The sequence below is a fragment of the Balaenoptera acutorostrata genome, chromosome 1 (assembly GCF_949987535.1).
Source record: "Balaenoptera acutorostrata chromosome 1, mBalAcu1.1, whole genome shotgun sequence".
NCBI lineage: Eukaryota > Metazoa > Chordata > Mammalia > Artiodactyla > Balaenopteridae > Balaenoptera > Balaenoptera acutorostrata.
The window spans coordinates 61,096,535-61,111,800 of NC_080064.1; the positions used below are offsets into that span (position 1 = coordinate 61,096,535).

A 15,266-nucleotide genomic window follows, 5' to 3' on the forward strand; every position below is an offset into this window, starting at 1 on the left:
GCCTGTGAACCACAACTACTGAGCCTGCGCGTCTGGAGCCTGTGCTCCGCAACAAGAGAGGCCGCGACAGTGAGAGGCCTGTGCACCGCGATTAAGAGTGGCCCCCGCTTGCCGCAACTAGAGAAAGCCCTTGCACAGAAACCAAGACCCAACACAGCCAAAAATTAATTAATTAATTAATTAATTTAAAACAAACAAACAAACAAATACCGTATGCTAACGCATATATATGGAATCTAAAAAAAAAAAATTGGTACTGATGAACCTAGCTGCAGGGCAGGAATAAAGATGTAGACATAGAGAATGGACTTGAGGACACGGGGTGGGAGAGGGAAGCTGGGGCGAAGTGAGAGTAGCATCGACTTATATACACTACTGAATGTAAAATAGTTAGCTGGTGGGAAGCAGTAGCATGGCACAGGGAGATCAGCTTGGTGCTTTGCGATGACCTAGAGGGGTGGAATAGGGAGGATGGGAGGGAGGCTCAAGAGGGAGGGGATACGGGGACATATGTATGCATATGGCTGATTCACTTTGGTGTACAACAGAAACTAACACAGTATTGTGAAGCAATTATACTCCAGTAAAGATTTTTTTAAAAAAAAGAATGTTTATATATGTATAACTGAATCACTTTGCTGTACAGCAGAAATTAACACAATATAAATCAATGATACTTCAATAAAAAAATAAATTAAAAAATATAAATAGTAAAAGTAAAAAAAAAAGAGCAATGGGGATGGAGTAAGAAGATGCAAACGCTGGCTCTACAATTTACTACATAATTTCTAAGCCTAGGTTTCTGAATCTTTAAAATGTAAATAATATGCATCCCTACTAATTTGTAGAACTATTGTGGCAGCAAAATAATATATTTAAAAGTATTCTGAGTTACAAAGAACCATACAAATGTTAGATACTGTTCTTGGAATCTCATCATGAATAGTGAAATAATAACTAAATGTCCTACTGGTGATAGCTTAAAAGTTTCATTGTCATGGCTAAAGGACAGAAAGCATCTGAGCATAATTATATAGTATATTAGAAAAACTGCTCTAAGTTCAAAGTATTTTTCTATTGACTTCAATATTTGCTCCTCTCTCTCAATATTTCTACTCAATTTGTGGAAAAACAAAATGTTTACATATGCACTCCAGATATATTTTATGTTTAGCTCTACTTTCTGATACCTTTATTGAAAATGGCAAAGGCAAGCAGAGTCAACTACTGGTATCACAACTAAAGGCTCCCCTGAAATGTCAATTCAATTTATGGCAGATTTAATTTATGCATTCCTGTTATAAATTACAAATAACCATTAATCTAAAGTAAAACAGCAGTGATCATTTTGTAATGTATAAAAATATCACTATCTTATACACCTGAAATAATATAATATTGTTAGTCAATTATATATTAATTTTTAAAAAAGTCAAACAGCACAATTGTACAAATTCACTGCAAAATAATCTGTAATCAACTGTACAAAATCACATCTATGACTTCCTCCACAAAAGGGAGGTTTAAAAAAATGAAAAGGCTCATATATAATTAGCAAAAAGGAGTAGTAAGGTCTATAGCTGACACAGTGTGGTCATCAACTAAGAAATAATAATAGTTTGCCTTTAGACCAAAAAAAAAATCACTATAAAGATTTTGGACTCTAAATCAAGAATTCTAACATGATTAAGTTAAAAGGTACTGAAATGTACCTTCAGTTTTTTTTAATCCCTTAATATTAGTTCTACAATACACCAAATATAATGGTTCAATGGTAAACTGTAATGGAACCACTAAATTTTAACTTTTTTTAAAAAAAGAATTGACAATTTGGGCAAAACTAGGCTATCTCTTGATATTATTACTTATGGACCTCAAGGAGATACAGCTATAACATAACCACATATCAAAGGTGGCATCACCTAGGAAAGGGGAATGACCTCTTAGTAAATGTTGAATAAATGAATGAAGAGAGAGAATAGCTCAAAACCTTAATCAATTTCTCAGGTATACAATATTACCACAATTTATAATCTTATTTTCTTTTTCTCTTTTTGATATGCCAAAGTATTGTTTTGGCGGTAATTCTTTTTTTTTTATTGTTTTGTTTTATTATTTATTTATTTATTTAGGCTGCGCCGAGTCTTAGTTGTGGCACACAGGATCTTAGTTGCAGCATGTGGACTCTTAGTTGCAGCATGCATGCGGGATCTAGGTCCCTGACCAGGGATTGAACCCGGGCCCCCTGCATTGGGAGCACGAAGTCTTACCCACTGGACCACCAGGGAAGTCCCCTGGTGGTAATTCTTTACAAAGTTGCTAGACTACAATGGCCTGGAGAAAATCTGACTAGTTGTTATTGTTTGCACTTACCACCACAAAATCTATTATTTTACTTCTCTGTAACTAACTATATAAAAATTCATTTTTTTAAATGTAAGCTGCACCAATTTCAAATTTTTTTATTTTTTAAAATAGAGAAGATTTACTTTTCATTCCACTTATTTCTGCAGGCAAACTCTTCAGTTGATTACTGGAAAGATTGAGTTGCAGCAGCCTGGATAGAGAAGCAAAACTAGCAGGAACAGTTGTAAGATGATTGTTCGAAAGATCCTTTAAAAAGAGAAAGACAAAATGAATGAATGAACAAGTAAATAAAAAAAGAAAGGATCTCTAAGGGGAATTTTAGAATTTTGAGGGCATTGCAACATTAAAAAAACTATTTACAGATGATATGTTTTGTAACTCTCATTCACTGACAATTTCACAGATCATCATTCATTACCTCAATATACTCTGTGGGCCTACTATGTGCCTAATAATGTAGCAGAGAGGAATTAAAATGAATTCTGACTTCAAAAATATTTTACACAAAGGTTTCTGTTAATATTAAGTCATGCTGTACCATGTTATCATGTTTTCAAAAAAAAATCTATTTGTTCATCCAATATTTGTTGAGTACCTATGATAAATAAGGCAAACTGTATAGTTAAACTGTAATATGAAATGAAAAACATCTTTGCAAGAAAAAAATATTCTTGGAAGAAAAAAAGTAAGCTGAAAAAAAATGGCCATTTTAATTTGAGAGGAAAAAAATATTCCCTCTTCGTTCTGCTGACCTCAGCAAGTCTGCTTTAACTAAGTAAAGAAGTCTACTCTACTCTCTAGTTTTCACTCATTCAAGCTTGCCTAATTAATCTTTATACCTTGATGTTGCTTTAAGTCTTTGTTTCTGTTTTGTCTTTTGACAGAATATTTTTTTGAAACTCCCTTTAAAAGACAATGTTATGAATCAGGTATTCTTCTTATGACATTCAAATCAGATATAAGTACTACACCAGCTATCATGAAACTGTTAGGTAAGACAAGTGGCAACAATGAATAAGAAAAAAATGACTTAAAGGAACTGTTCTCTGAAGACCATGATTTAGTCTAACGTTAAACAACTGTAACTCCAAATAAATTAAGAAGATAGAAAAAGGAAAAATGCTAGATCAGTGTATTTTTTAAAACACACTGTTATTATAATAACATAAAATAACATATTATCATAATCTACAACATCAATATAATAATGTACAACTCAAATACGCTAAGGTCTAAGAATCAACAGATTACTAATAAATAAATATTTTGTAATATCAAAAGTTACTGACACTAAATGCAATGTAGTATTCTGGATTGGATCCTGGAACAAAAAAAAAAAAAGGACATTAGTGGAAAAACTGGGAAAATATTATAAAACCTGTAGTTTAGTTAGTAATATTGTACCAAAGTTAATGTCTTAGTTTTTGCAAATATCCCATAGTTATGTAAAATGTTCGCCCATTAAGGTGGGTGAAGGGTATATGGGAACTTTCTGTACTATCTTTACAACTTTTCTGTAAATCTAAAATTATTCCAATATCAAAAGCTAAAAATAAAAAAGTTTCTGATAAAGAAAAGATTCACAAATTCTTAAGAAATTTTAAAGAACCCAAAACAACAGAATTGCTAATAAATAATTACTGCAGTTAATGACTAAATTAGATACAAAATAAGTACAGTGCATATAAATTAATCATTATTTATGCTAAGTCATTTCTTCAATATTTAGTACCATTGTGTTAGGCAGTTTTTATATAACTTTAAGAAATATTACTAGCTTAAATTATTATAGATCTTATACTTTTAATGTTTTAATATATTGCTGCTCACATTTATGATTTATTTGATAATGAGTCCTTAAGAACACAGTTCTCAGCTGAAACATCCTTTCATTATGCAATTACTATATGGGAACCCATAAGGAAAGTTTATTAGGTTTCCTTTAAGCTTTCTACCAGGCTCTTTTTTTTTTTTTTTTTTTAAATCAATTGCTATCTTTTACCAGTAAATTTTATAAGGAAATCTGATGGCTCCTTCCTTTACCATTCATTTCACCTACCTATGCCTTTTACTTTCCAAACCTTATTTCCAATCTGATCAGATTGAAAAACAAAGAGCTACTAAAGAAATGGTTGCAGAGAGTATGTATTTTGATTTCAAACACTAGAGCAGATGGGTGAAATATCAAGAAAAAAATAAGTAAAAGAAGCAATTTTTCCTTGAATAAAAAATAAACTTTAAGGCTAAAATGACTAATGAGGTTTTCAAAACATGTAATTGTGACTAGAACAAGAATGTAACATGAAATAACTATGTGGAGTAGAGATTTATATTAGAACATCTGATCTAATATAGCTGAAGTCTTTCAGATAGGATACCTTACAGTAGAGTCTTACTTCTTCTGTGGTAAAGTGGGGGAACAAAAAAAAGGATACACTTTGAAGTCAGATTATTTCATGTTAAATTCCTAAATTCCTTACATATTAGTTATATGACTTTAGATGAGTTACTTTTTTTTTTTTTTTACAAGTCTTAGTTTCTTATCTGTAACGGGGATAAAACTATCTACTCTGCTATATGTAGAGCAAAGTAATATGTAATATGCTATATGTATAGCAAAGTGCCTATTGTTTGTATTATTCTTAATAGTATGACTAAAATAATACTTGCATTGCTTTATGGTTATCTCTATTTAAGATGTGAAACGGATAGAATAAAAATTTTTACCAGGAAATATGGCCATTTTGAAAAATAGGGTAGAAAAAGCAGGCCCTGAAAGCATTATCTGGACACTTAGAGGACAAAAGGGCCATAAGGGCTACAGAGGAGGAAATGAGAATGGATATAAAAAAGGGAATTGGTATATGCTAAAAAGACCTTTCCTCTATTTTGCTAAGCCATAAAAGCCTATGAATAACAAAGTCATCCTCAATGGCTCCTTTCCCAAACTCTATTCCTAAATTAAAATCTAAGGTGATTTCCTTCATAAGAAAAACATAAGAAAATCAAATTTACAATTACTAATTTAGCAATCTAATTGTAATTCAGTTTCTGATAATCTAGTCATACAATCAGCTGCCCATGTACCCATGATTTCAATCATACATCCAATTTTTCAGTTTAATGAAAAATCCCACCAGCCCCAAATTATATAAATATTGCAAAATCAAAACTTACTAAATCTTCTAAGTTGGAAAGTTGTTCAAATCCCCTTGGTATGCAAGTTAGTTCATTATGCTGGAGATATAGGCCCTTCAGGTTTCTTAGATTTGTAATTTCTTCAGGGAGTATTTTCAGCTTGTTATGGCTATTGATTGATAAAACAAATGCTGAACAATTTGGTGACAACACAATAAATATTTATAAAGGCATTTTTGCTAATCAACTACCTGGGCTCATTAAAAAAAATGAAGTAAGTTTACTAATTTTAAGTACTTACAAACTTTACATCCTAAAAGCACACACCCATTAAAATGACAGTAATCTAAAGTAATCAAATTGAGAGTTTCAAAGAAATAAAGATTTTTAACCAAACATATAATTTGTGAACTTTTGATTGGTTCCTTTTAATCAACTTGATTTTACATATAAAAGAATACATTGGGCTATAATTTTTACACTGCATATGAGTTTTAGAATTTTGACAAAGATGTGCACATACATACACTACAATGAAGTCACATTTTACATGGGGATTAGGTTTCAACTTAGCACTCAAGACAAAAATAGCTATTTCTGTTTGAGGGCCTGGCATGTCCAGATGAATGCAATATGCAACTCCAGTCTTATTTTTCACCAAATAAGGACTGTTATTTGAGGAACTGTTCTCCCTCAAACCAGTTAACTCCAGAAAACTGCAACTTTATCATGCTGTGTTAGATAGATTTATATCTATTTTATAAGCCCCAGCTTTTCAAACTATGTTTTGAACACTTAAACTTTTTCATTTTTTTCTCCTAAATTAAATCATCCCTAATCCCTTTCCCCCTGTGTACATATAACATATAAGGCAGTTATTTTTCTTGAAAGTCTGAGTGTGTACTGAAGGGCAAACAGAGTTAGCTAGGGCCTTAGCCACCTGGCTTCCCATGTACCTATCAGTGAGTACCAGATGCCTACCCATGTAATCCCAGGAGTCCTCAGAAAAGTTTAAAAACTACTAATATTGAAAACATGAAATTTTCCTCATTATAACCACTAAAAATTATTTCATACAAATAAAAAGTATTTTTAAAAAAATCAACTGGCCTTAAATTTGTAAAACCAGAAAACATGCAGGCAATTCTAAAACAAAAAATAAAATAATCTGAGAATTAAAACTTAAAATTATTATTCTGCTTAATCACTTTCTGAGATAATACAAAACATTTTTTACATGTTAGAAAAAATGTTTGAAAAAAATTTTAAAGAATGTTAGATTTACACCCTTATACTAGCAATACTGAAATAAGCTTAAATTTTACCTGACATTAAGTTTCTGAAGATTTTCTAACTCTCTTATAGCAGAAGGAAGGGATGTCAGCTGATTATCATGTATCTAAAAGTTATTAAAAGACACAGTCAATATCTTAGTCTTATAATTAACCATGAGCTTTGCTATTGTACAATATTCTCTGATGATAGTCTCGTTATTCTAGCTCAAAAGCATAATTGGGCTATTGGTAATTTGTTTTGAGTACAGAAGAGAAAAAGGAGTTTGAAATTGACCAAACTGCTGCTCATAAATCATGAAGTGATAAGAGATCAATTTTAAATACTACAGTTAAAAAAAAAACTTCACCTCATTGAGTGGAACTTCAATCTCAAATGAGAGATGACAGGGTCAGAAATTAACAGCCCTCTGATGGTATGATTTATGTCAACATTTACAAAAAATAAATGAGGAGGGGGACTTCTCTCATGTTCTTACAGAATCATATTGCTTTCAAGGTGCAAGGAACCTTTAAGAGAACACTTATGCCAATCCATTCATTTTACAAATGAAGAAAATAAAAACTTCTCTAGAAATCTGACTACATCCAACTTTTTCAGACATGAAATGGAAAATTTTTGATGATCCTAAGTAAAGTATATCAGAAGTCTGTGGATTATGAAATAAACTACTCATGACATGGCAACTAGGGATTAAAAACATAGTCCCTGAATAAACACACAAAAATTTAAGCCCAATAATTTAAGTCAGTCTTGGAGATAAGTTACCCAAAAAAAACCCCCAAAAAACCAAAAAAAAACCCAAAACCAAAAACAAAACAATATTAAATACTTGCTTTAACATCTAGAATGATAATGATACAAATAATAGAAAATTTAAAAAAAGACGAGCAGCAGCAACCACTTGTTAAATACCAATTCTGTCTGTATGCATTAACTCATTTAATTCAAAGAACAATTTTTAAAAACAGGTAGTAGTACCAGTCTCGGTTTATAAATGTGGAAACTGAAGCACAAAGAGGTAACTTTCCCGAGATCACACAGCTATCAAGTGGCAGAGTCAAAATTTGAAGCCTGATGTTCTGACTCTGCACTCTTAACCATTATGCTATGCCGAACACAGTAATTTGTTATTCTTCCTTGCACTCTACCGATTGAACATGGGTATTCTATTTCTCAAAGCCTAAATTTAGCTTTAGAGTCTCTTCAGACAAAGACCCATATTTATATCAGTCAACTTACATCAAGAACAGTCAGTGCAGGAAGGAGTCGGAGGTCATCAGTAAGTGACTGAAGTTTATTGTTTGATATGATTAGTTTGGTCAAATCTGTCTGTTCCCACCACCGCTCAGTAGCACTGAATGAAAGATTCTGATTAGCTTCTTCAGGGATATCCACATTTATTCTCCAAACACACTGAGGCACTATTTCCACCACCACCACACCAAAAAAAAAAAAAAAAAAGAAGGGAAAGAAATGAGATACTAAGTACATATGTTTATAACAGCTATTCTGCTTATCTACTGAAAAGAAGTTTCTGAAACACTAAAAAAACACTTTCAAATAAATCAAACAAATAGCAATGAATTACAACTACATTACAGTGGAAGTTGATTTTATTCCAAAGCAGAATATTGGATATGTATTTTTCATATAAGATCTCACTCTTATCTTCATTCAACTATATTTACTATATACATTCCCTGCACAGCACATAGTGGTTAGATATACAAGACAAATAAAGAATGGACTCTACCATTATGCTACCATAACAGAGAACGTATGGAAATCAACATTTAAACTAACTCATTTATATCTCATAGCAACTCCGTGAGGTAGGTGTTATTTTCACTTTACAGATGAGAAAAATGGGGCACAGAGAATGTATCATTTACCCAGGGTTACATAGCTGGATGGGATTTAAACCCTGGAAAAACTAAATTGTCTTGCTTCTCAGTGAATATTTGTAAGGTATATCTGACTCTGGTAGCTGCTCTCTATTTTATCTGACGTACAATTTTATTTCTTATCCCATCACACAACACTGTATTACTTCTGTTGCAGCATATACAGCAATTCCTTTGACACTGCAGATAAGACTGTTCAAGTTAAACAGAAAGAGTCCAGGTTTATCACTATAACACTTGAAGATCTAGAAAATATTAACTTGCTCTAGTGCTACAGCAGAACTATTTTAAATAGTCCTTCATTCCTTGATACCAGTAGGACGATATATGGGTATAATCTAGAACTTTAGCTAATATTAATCAAGGCAACCATTGGTTATGCCTTACAGTTATTAACTATCATTTTAAAATGACATTAAATGGAAAGGTGCGGTCAAAGTTTCAAGTTCACGACACAATCAGGTCGAGCAATCCAATACAATGGTTTTACAGAAGCAAAGCAAAGTTTCTGAAATCCGCTCACTCAAAAAAAATGAGGTACCTATATTTGTATTAGAATAAATTATAAGATCCCTTTCCTACCCTTCTCTCTGCCTAAGCAATCTGCATTTCTCTACCCTTCTATCAATGAATCCCCAGCAAATGGGAATAAAACAGAATGAAAATCCACCCGTGTTTATGGACAGAGGTTTATTTTTAAAGCAAAGCAAAGAAACAAACAAAAACCACTCTTTCCAACTCTTTGAGCACAAAAGCAGCATAAAATGTATCTTCGCTGCTGTTGTTACTATTATTTTGGTGGGTAGATATGGATGACTGAGTGGGAATGAGAAACACACATCAGCCCAGCACTAGCATGTGAAGTTACTGACACCAAATGAGTCAATAGAAATGGGTACGTTTATGTATTTGACTAAAAATCAATGTTACCCTTAAGCAAAAAAAAGTTACAAATGTGCCATACCGGTTTGGATCACCAACAAAAAGCTCCAGAACAAGAACAAAAAAAAAAAAAACAAGGCAAGACAAAACAATACAAAACATTAAAAAAATGTATGGAAGAAGCTATGTGATATGCACAAGTCTACTCCTAAAGAAAATATGTAGAGCATTGTGCATATATTTTTCTCTTAACATCTATACATAGGTACATTAAGACTATTATACTTAAAAGGCAATGTAACAGAAAATATCTTTTTTTGTAAGGAGGAAGGTGGAGAACACAAGAAATTTGTATACAACACAACAACAATATCTGTTACCCATCAACTATACTAAATGAATGTTAAAACTTTATCATTATTACTTCAGATATTTTGGTTAACCAAATTTGTCTTTGTAGGAACTATCACGGGATGGATAATTGTTGATACCATACTGCTGTTATTAAATATGTATCAATTTGCTTTTCCATAAACATTGACTTACTGCTCATTCTTTCCCCCATTGTTTGTGAAATATCTCAATTTCTTCAAGAGTTTATAGCACCAAGATTCATGTCACTTTTCTTCCCTCCCCACAAATATGAAGAACCACTGAAAGGTATATTGTCCTAATTATTGAGGAATTCGGTGGAGCCATCCTAAAAGTAGCTTACCAATTCACAAAACAGAAACTACCAGGTAAAAAATAAATGTCAATAGGCACATAAATGTGAAAAAAATTTACTATGGAGATAGGTTTATTTGCTGTATGTAATTTTTAAAGTTATATATATATAAGTCAAATATATACATAAATTAAAAAATAGTATAATGAAATAATGCTCCACGTACCCACCACCCACATTTAACAGTTATCAACTCATGGCCAATCTTGCTCATATATAATCCCATCTCACAATGATCTAAACTACAATCTTAGGAAGATAGAAGAGAACAAAGTAAACCCAAAGTAAACAAAAAAAGAGTAGAAATCAATGACATAGAAAACAAATATGGTAATAGATAAAAAGCAATAAAACCAATACCCAGTTCTTTGAAAGTGGGAATATCACTACCAATCTTACAGATGTTAAAAGGATAAGGGAAGGGGCTTCTTTGCTGGCACAGTGGTGAAGAATCCGCCTGCCAGTGCAGGGGACACAGGTTCCAGCCCTGGTCCGGGAAGATCCCACATGCCACGGAGCAACTAAGCCTGTGCACCACAACTACTGAGCCTGCGCTCTAGAGCTTGCGAGCTACAACACTGAGCCCATGAGCTACAACTACTGAGCCTGTGTTCCACAACTACTGAAGCCCGTGCCTAGAGCCCGTGCTCTGCAACAAGAGAAGCCACCGCAATGAGAAGCCCGTGCACCACAATGAAGAGTAGCCCCCCCACCCCGCTCACTGCAACTAGAGAAAGCCTGCGTGCAGCAACGAAGACCCTAAAAATAAATAAATAAATTTATTTTAAAAAAAAGGATAAGGGAATATGATGAACAACCTTATATCCATACATTCAACAACTTAGAGGATATGCACAAATTCCCTGAAAGGGGGAAAAAAATAAAGCACAACAGCAACAGGAAATCTGAGTAGCCTTTTGAAAGGGTTCCTGGACCCAATTCCAGTGTGCATATTGTTCCCCACACAATCAATTCTCAGACACCCTCCTGGTGTCTCAACTCTGATACTACTAGGGGACATAGATTCCACAAGTAAAGGGCTCAGTCCCACAAAACTGCCCTCCACTTCAGAGGCCAGTCACAAGCCCAGCTTATTACCAGTACTTCTGATCAATTGCCTATAAATCAGAGGTTCCCACGACTCCCTCTTTGGGTTTAGTTAATTTGCTAGAATGGCCCAGAGAACTCAGGAAAACCCATTTACTCACTAGGTTACAGATTTATTACGAACGATATTAAAGGATACGAACCAACAACCGGATGAAGAGATACATAGGGTAAGGTCTGAAAAAGGGAGCATCCATCCTTGTGGAGCTCGTGGTCCGGCACAATGGCACATGGGAGCATACTGGTTCCCTAATGTGGAAGCTCTCAGAACCCTCTCCTTTTTTGGTTTTTAGAGGCTTCATTACATAGGCATGATTGATTAACTCATTTGCCATTTGTGATTGATTCAACCTCTATCCCCTCTCTCCTCTCCAGAATCAGGGTTTCTGATTCTGATTCTATCTGTGGTTAGTTCTCCTGGCTACCAGCCTCCGTCCTTAGGTGTTTTGCAAAAGTCACTTTCATTAACATAAACTCACTTGTGGTATTAAAGTCTTGTTAACAAGACACCATTTCACTTTTATGGCTCTGAAGCAGTTTTTTGGGGGTTTTGTTATTGTTTTTCGGGAACTGAGGAGAAGAAACCAAATATTATAACAAAGGATGCTCCCATTGCTCTTATTATTCAGGAAAATTCCAAGGGTTTTGGGAGCTGTGGGCCAGGAACTATGGATGAAGACCAAATATCTCTGAGAAATATATTTTGGTCATCTGAATGACCAAATATATATATTTCTTATAAATCACAATAATGTACATTGTATCTACCAAAGAAATTAAACTTGCTATTTAAAACATTCCCACAAAGAAAACTCCACTTCACTGGTGAATTCTACAGACATTTGATACTGATTCTACAGACTGTTTCAGAAAATAGAGGAAAGAAAAATTCCCAGCTCATTTTATAAAGCCAGCACTACTCTGATACCAAAATCAAAGACATTAAAAGGGGGGAAAAAAAAACAAAAACAAAAAACCAAATCTAAACACCATGACCAAGTGAGTTATATAAGGAATGCAAGGCTGCTTTAACATTTGAAAATGAATCAGTGCAGTCGACCATATTAACAGAAAAAGAGTAACACAACATGACTGTCAAGGAATGAAAAAAAAAAAACATCTGACAAAATTCAACAATCATTCAAGATAAAAACTCAAAAAACTAGGTATGAAAGGGAACTCCTTCAACCTGATAAAGGGTATCTTTGAAAAATCTACAGCTAACAAAATACTTAATGGTGAAAAACTCAGTGCTTACTCTCTAAAATTGGGTACAAAGTGAGGATGCCCATTCTTACTGTGTCAATATTTTACTAGCAGTTCTGACTAATGCAACAAGGCAAGAAAAATAAATAAAAGCCATTCAGATTGAAAAGGAAGAAGCAAAACTGTCTCTATTAGCAGACATGAACATCTATATAGAAAATCTCAAGAAAGCTACAAAAACAATTATATGTAATGAGTTTAGAAAGGTCACAGACTTCAAGCTTAATATACAAAAATCAATTGTGTTTCTACATATTAGCAATCAGTAACTGGAAACATTCTTAAATGCTTAAAGATTTACAAGACATAACATCTAAAACCACGAAATACTCAGTGTTAAATTTAACAAATATATGCAAAACCTATGGTACGAAAATACAAAATATATGAAAGACTTCTGGTTTTTGCTGTAAAAACTTAAAGAAGGTCTAGATAAGTAGAGAAATATACCACGTTACAGCTTGAAGACTCAATATTTTTAAGATGTCACTTCTCAAAGTGACTTATAGATTCAGTATAATCCTAATCAAAATCCCAGAAGGCCTTTCTGTAGAAACTAACAAGCTAATTCTAAAATGTACACTGAAATGCAAGAGAACTAAAATAGATTAAACAATTTTGAAACAGAAGAAAGTGATAGGATTTAACAGTACTTGATTTTAATTTTTACCATAAAGCTTATCAAGACAGTGTGGTATTAGCATAAGGACAGACATACAGACCAACAGGAGAAAAAAAAATGAGTTCAGAAAAAATTCTAGGCAATAAAATAATGTCAATTAATATTCAACAAAGTTGCCAAAATAATTTAATAAGAAAGGAATAGTCTTTTCAACAAATGTTCGTATAGATAAAAAATGAACCTCAACCTTTACCTTGTGACACACTCTAAAATTAATGCCAAGTAGATCACAGACTTAAATGTAAAAGATAAAACTATAAAAATTCTATAAGAAAGCAGAGGAGAAAATCTTCACAGCCTTGGGATGGATAAAATTTCTCAGTATAGAAAAAGTACAATCATAAAAGAAAAAAATTGATAAATTGGACTTCATCAAAATTAAAAACTCTTATGTTTTTCTAAAGAAATTGTTCAGAAAATTAGGCAAGCCTCAGACTGGGAGAATATATTAGATAGATACCAATATAGATATATAATATATCTGAGAACTTGCATCCCCAGAATATAAAAAGTCTTATAACTCAGTAAGACAAACAGCCCAATTAATAATAGACAAAAAATCTGAACACTTGGCAAAAGATATACAAAAACTAATGAGCAGTTGAAAAGATGCTCAACATCATTAATCATCAAGGAAATGTAAATAAAACCATAAGGAGATACTGTAACACAACCACAAGAATGGCTAATGTTAAAAATAATGACAATACAAAGTGTTGGTAATGATGTGTGGCAACTGAATCTCTCATGTTACTAGGGACAAACAGTTTGGTGAATTCTTATAAAGTAAAATATGCACTTATTATTATATGTCCAGCGATTCCACTCTCAGGTACTTAACTCAACAGAAATGATAACATATGTCTACACAGACTGTACTTGAAAAATCATAAGCAGTTTCATTCATAATAGCCAAAAGCTAAACACAGCTCAACAGGTAAATGGATAAACAAACTGAAATACATACATACAATGGACTATTACTGTTCAACAATAAAAAGGAATTACTTATGTAAACAATATGGATGAACCTCATTAAACATTATTCTAAGCAAAAGAAAAATTGCAAATGTATAATTCTATTTGAATTAAATTCTAGAAGAGGCTAATCTATATTGACAAAAAGCAGACCACTGGTTCCGGGGAGCTAGCAGTGGGGGTAGACTGACAGCAAGGGGAACTTTTCAAGTACTGGAAATGTTCTTTATCTTGATTTTGGTAGAGGTTACACAACTGTATATATTTCTCAAAACTCATTAAACTGTACACTTAAAATGAATGTACATACTGTTTGTAAATTATACCCCAATAAAGATAACTAAAGACAAAGAGTGACAATTTTTTAAATATAGATGATGTAATATATCAAGACAATCTTATGAATGCAGATGTACACATATGTATATACGTGAATGAATAAAAAAATTGAAGTGTGTATATGTGTATGTGTGTGTGTGTATATATATATATATATATATATGTTTCTCACAGGGTAGATAATACCCTTAAGCAGCACTACCCAAAAGACCTTTCTGCAATGATGGAAATATCCTGTATCTGCCCTATTCCATATGGTAGCCACTAGCTGCATATGGCCAATGAGCACTTATAATGTGGCTAAAGTGACTGAAGAACTTGATTTTTAATTTTATTTACTTTTGGTTAACTAAAATTTAAATAGCCATATGTGACTAGAGACTTCCACAATGGATGGCGTGATCCTTAAACACTGAAAAAAGATTTCTTTACGTGTTTTTTTGGGCAATTCATTCTTTCTTCCATTGACAACAGCTAATTACAGAAATAGGGGGTCACAAATGGGTTGACAGCAGAGAACTGTCTAATTTGAGGAAGATACTTACAAGTGGGTAGGTGAAGAAACAGAGAAGAAATAAAA

General features: G+C 32.9%; 1 protein-coding gene across 4 annotated transcripts in view; it reads right to left on the bottom strand.

Annotated features, from left to right (window-relative positions):
• LRRC40 (leucine rich repeat containing 40) overlaps nucleotides 1–15,266 on the bottom strand; it is a 52,061-nt gene that overhangs the window by 29,621 nt on the left and 7,174 nt on the right. For all 4 annotated transcript variants that reach the window (XM_057552505.1, XM_007182910.2, XM_007182911.3 and 1 more), the window contains 4 exons: nucleotides 8,041–8,222; nucleotides 6,831–6,904; nucleotides 5,545–5,674; nucleotides 2,490–2,613 (listed from right to left, as the gene is read on the bottom strand). In XM_057552505.1, coding sequence (XP_057408488.1) covers nucleotides 2,490–2,613; nucleotides 5,545–5,674; nucleotides 6,831–6,904; nucleotides 8,041–8,222 — 510 coding nt within the window. The remainder of the gene's footprint in view (nucleotides 1–2,489; nucleotides 2,614–5,544; nucleotides 5,675–6,830; nucleotides 6,905–8,040; nucleotides 8,223–15,266) is intronic.